Raw genomic sequence first — 5,118 nt, forward strand, 5'->3', positions numbered from 1 at the left:
TCCTCAGCTCTCGCTCTGCTAAAAGCGAAGCCATAGAAAAATACGGAGGAGTAACTGGTGTAACTGCCCCGTTCGGAAAGTGGCTTTTAGCTAGCTGGGGGATTGTTTGTGGTCAGTGTGTTATTTCTAACTAAAATGGCACTTCATAAAAATAACAAATTGTTGGCAACCATTGCTCTTTGAATTCTATTTCTAGTTCTAGTCTCTATTTCTGTTCCTCTCGGTTGCTTTTCTCCTAACAAATCAAACTTCAGGATTGCAGCAGGAAATTTAGATTTAACCTCAAGAGTCAATGTTTTGTCTCATGTCTGCTCTAATGTGATACAGATGTTGGAACTGCTGTACGTAACTCAAGATTTTATTGAACCAGCCCTCCCTGCCTAATAGAAAACATAGCTAACTGGAGTGCACATTAAACACAGATCACTCTGAAGGCACTAAGCTTGTGAATTTTAGAAATATATTTACAAAATACTGGTTATATTACTTCAGTTGCACATCCTTCAGCTGTTTGATATGGAGTTTCTGCCATGGGAAAGCAACAGAGCTCTTTATCATCTTACGTGTTTTAAAAAGCAAAAACAAGAAGTAAACATGTAAAAATGCAATACCTGAAATTATTTACAGGCTGGATATTCTTTTTTTTTTTTCCCCCAATTCTTTGTTTTCTCCTTTTTAAAAGAGAACCAGAAAGACTGGAGAAATGGATTATCTATTGCATCCCTTTTTACTACTTCTGTTTTTCCAACAATCCTCATCTCCACTATTCTTGCTTTTTTTAGTTTTTCTTTTCTTGACTTGCCACCGTGGCCAGAGCATGCTAAACACTTGGGTATGTCTTTGATGAGGACTGAAAGGTAAACACTGACGTTGCTCAAGACTCTGCTGTGCCACATTAGCTCCAGTACAAAGTCATCTGAAATCAGTTCTTTCCTCTATTCATTCTTATTTTTCCTTATTTCTAATAATTATTTCTAATAATGAGATTAAAGTTTTCTACTTTTCTGTACAAACAGTACACTGTGTTTCTTAAATAAGATTTTTTTAAGGTAAAAGCAGAAGGTTTGCAACATCAGAGTCCTTTTCTTGCCCGTAACAAAATGGGAATTATGTATTAATTTAAAGCACTAAAACCAATCCTCATGCCTTATAATATAAAAGCTGGGCAGAAATATGCATCCCAGAGCAATCTCCAAACAGCAAACAGAACAGGGAAAAGCTCCTTGATCCACAGAAAGTGGGGGAAAAAACCAAACCAAAACCAGAGAGCTCTGCAGGGAAACACAGAGATTTAAAGATTTTGATATATATTTTCACCCTGTTAGGCTGACTGATACCGTGGCTTTTTCGTTTAAACCTCGAACTTCCGCTTCTTGCTGGAGGTCTTCTTTCACCCTTGGGTGGACCAGTGTATTTTGGATGTGGATGGTAGATGGGGTACAACTGGGTCTTTGGGCAGCTCTAGGGCTGCTGGCAGCTGTGTTGGTAATACCAGCAGCAATGCAGATAGAGCCTTAGCAGAGGCGAATTCCTTCTCCTTTGTGGGTTAAAGCTGAGCTCCGGAAAGGTCACAGCTGTAGAAAAGAAAATAGTAAAAAACCTGCCTCATTCAGAGATGTCCATGTCATGAAAATTAATTCATTGCAGCTATTGTGTCGGCAAAGCAGATCATCAGTTGAACCTTAGTATATTGAGCTATAAACCTGTTATTTCCCCAGTAATGTCGGCAGCCCTGTTTGAGGTTAATTGTCTTTATGTATTCCATTGGAAGGCTTTTGGTGTCTGACTTTTTTTTTTTCTATATAAACAGAGAGCAGCTCGTGCAAAATGAGGTCATGATCTTGGGTCCAGCAAAGGAACCTGTATGACAAATAACTGATCCTACCTACTAACTACATCAGAATTTTAAAAAAATCTTTCTGGTCCTGTTACTCATTACACAAGAAAATCTGTATCAGCAACTATTTCTAGCAGCTAGCTTTTGGAAAAATGAGGAAGGTTTTGTTATTGCCTAAAGCCTCCAAACTCAGTTCGTATCTTGTAATGAGTACAGGAATACTGAGTCATTTTTAAAATAGCACACTTATTTTAAAATAGCTCTGTTATCATATGGGAAAACTCTGAGGTCATCAGTGTAGCAGGACTGTATATCATTACATATGAATCTTTTTCTCTTCCAGGCTTCAGTCTATTTCTTTCATTTCCACAAACACTATACAACATTCACAGGTAAGTTAATTAACATTAAATAAGTTCTATCCCCCCCATTTAATTCTGCATATTCAATGGTTTCCTCACTTGAGAAATAAATGCAATGCTTGCAGTAGCCTAGCTTCTCTCAGCCAGATGCTGTCCTGATAATGTAGTAAAAGGTTTTTCTGGTCGGTTTTCAGAATCTGACTGGTTTCTTTTCCATGTTTATAACTCCTTTCCGTTTCCTTTCACTCGACATTCTCCAGGCAGCCTCACACTGGTCCTGCACAGTAAACTGATGAAAGCTCTGTAGTTACAAACGCTGCGTTTTATTTGCAGTCAAATGTGATTTGTAACTTCTACCTGCGCTAGGTAGATCATCCTGTACTCCATGAAGTAATTTATTGGCTTCCAGATCCTTCTGTAAAACTTTCCTCTGCATGAGGTCTGCAGATAATTGCTGTCAGATACAAGCTAGGCAGGGGGCAAGCTGTGATTACATCTAAGAGCTGGCTTGCTGCACCTAGGAATTTTATACACGGCTAGTTTATACTCCGATGGCCTATTTTTATTGATGCTGCCTGCTTTCCGCTAGTATTCGCTAGCTCATTTCACTCATCTGTCACATCAGGTCTCTCAGGTCCTAAGTGTCCTGGAGGAGGGACTGTCACTGCCTGTCCTCAGGAATTAGTGGAAATTAATATTAACGTTTAAATTTTGGAGAGACTGTAAGACAATGACGCATCGCTCCTACAGAGTCCTTTTCACGTCGCAGTACTCGGTGTAGTTGATGAAAGCGTGAGCAGCCCCGAGCTGGGGCAGGAAGGGCGGAGGAGGGTCAGGAGATGTGGGGCAGGAAAGGCTGAGGACCCGCAGGAAGGCTGGGCTTTGGGGCAGGGTGCTGGGAGCCACAGCGCGAGGGGCTGGGGACCAGGGGCGCGAGGGACGCCGGTTGGGGCAAGACTGGGAGAAGGAGGACAGCACCTTGGGCATGTCAGTCCCTGGCAGCAGCAGTGTTTACCCTGATGAACATTTAGTTTCTGCTTGCTCTCCTCTCATGTCAGGACTTTTGTTTAGTGTTTCCTTTCCAAGTCATCACTGGAAATAGTTTCTCTCAAGCCCTCCGGTGGGTTTGTCATTCCTCTGAACAGAAGAGCACAGTAATTTCAAACATCCAGTCAGGTTTGCTTGAAGGATGCACACACAAGCTATTTGCTGATGAGGGATTTGAGTTTTCCAATCATCGCCTCTCTTTCTTCATCCTGCTGCCTGTTCTCAGTTGTTATTTTATCAGAAGAATATTCTTTTTTGCAATGAGAAAGATATTTACTGGACTTTTGTCTAGATGTTTCTGTAAATACAAATGTTCAGAGATTTTAAACAAGACATTTACCACTACACTTCAAACACAGAATTGCTCTTCTGAACCATTGTGTGAAGAAATGGTTTAGTGGCAGTGAACTTCAGTAAATTAAACCTCCTATTCCTTTTATAACGTCTCAATGAGTTTTGCCTGAGTGAGAAAGATGCAAGATACATGCAAAAGCTGTTGATCTTACAGTTACCTTTTTCCTAACCGATCGAAAATAGAGTCGTTTACTACCTTTAATAGTACTACCTTTAAAAACCATCTTAAAATATCCAAGAAAACACAGTGCCTTATTATTTTTCCTGTACTTTAATTAGCAAAAAAAAGCCTCCCCTTTAAGGCTGTACTTTGGCAACGCTACGGGACGGGCTAGCAGCGTCCCCTCTAGACCTAAACAACAGCTATGCCTGCCAGCCATGTGCTTGACTCGGTTGCCACTGAAAACATGGGGTGCATTGGCTGGACTAATTTCATGTCTCATGTCAGAAGTTTCATCCTCTAAATATATATATATATACATAATTCACAGCAAGCCTGCATGCTGTGCATTTGGATGACAACTATGAGTACTGCAGCTGGCTTTGTGTAAGCTGAGCGGTCCATTGCCAGGCAGCGATGAGCGGGTGAAGCTGACCAGAAGCTATGTGAACACACCAGTGTAATTTTACCCCAGAAATAAATGTTACTTGGGTATCCTAGAATTTCTCGTAAAATGTCTGGGTACCTGGCACATTTGCACCGGTAGTTGTGTTGCAAGATGAATTCTTGGGCTGAGTTTAGGCTAGAGTTTGAAGTTACCGTGCGGAAATAGAATGGATAAATTTTCTTACTCCATAAAATCGTTGTATTTATTTGCAGAGCACATTTAAAGAAAACACTGAAGAATGATTCTTTGTATGAAGCACTCCTACCTCTTGTGTCACCTCTGTTGCTGTTCATTCTTCTTACAGTCTGGGTGGTTTTATCTCCAGGCAACATATTAGCAAAGCAACCAAGATTGTTTTTATGGATGGTTGGGGTTGCTTTCTCAAACGTTATTGTAAGTATGTTTGTGGTGGTGGTGGTATTATTTGGAGATAGCTTTCTATTTTTATGTGAATAAACGGAAGGGAACAGAAACTGTAGCTAAAACTCAGCAGAATCACACAGCTCTTCCACCTCTGTGTTACGCTCCGTCTTACAAAAATACGCAGCAGCAGTTGTCTGGACTAGGGACGCTTCCAGTACTGCAACACCTACTCTACCACAGCATAACATTTTTATGGGGGTCCTTTTTTTTCCTGAGGGTTTATGAAAACCCTAGGCAGACCTTACTTACTTCCAGAAATGTAACAGATATTCCCCAACATACAAGGCAGAACTGGGGACTTCTCTAAGCAAAAGAAAGCTCAGCACAGGCACAGATTTACCAGCAAGAGTAGGGGGGTTGTAGCCTTCCCCGGCTGCTGTGCCCATTAGTGTGGTACGTGCGCTCCTGTATCCTGACGTTCGGCTCATCCCACTTTTTCCCTTCACCGTTTGGCAGAAGCCCGTACCGCTGACAGCATTTTTAGGGA

The 5,118-nt window shown here is 41.2% G+C and overlaps 1 protein-coding gene across 1 annotated transcript in view; it reads left to right on the top strand.

The window, feature by feature from the left end:
* Positions 1-5,118, top strand: part of LOC104622322 (ethanolaminephosphotransferase 1-like) — a 45,570-nt gene that overhangs the window by 35,309 nt on the left and 5,143 nt on the right. Inside the window, exons 7-8 of the mRNA XM_010289061.1 lie at positions 2,181-2,229; positions 4,421-4,601. Coding sequence (XP_010287363.1) covers positions 2,181-2,229; positions 4,421-4,601 — 230 coding nt within the window. The remainder of the gene's footprint in view (positions 1-2,180; positions 2,230-4,420; positions 4,602-5,118) is intronic.

Source organism: Phaethon lepturus, unplaced genomic scaffold, assembly GCF_000687285.1.
Source record: "Phaethon lepturus isolate BGI_N335 unplaced genomic scaffold, ASM68728v1 scaffold17176, whole genome shotgun sequence".
Classification (NCBI taxonomy): Eukaryota; Metazoa; Chordata; class Aves; order Phaethontiformes; family Phaethontidae; genus Phaethon; species Phaethon lepturus.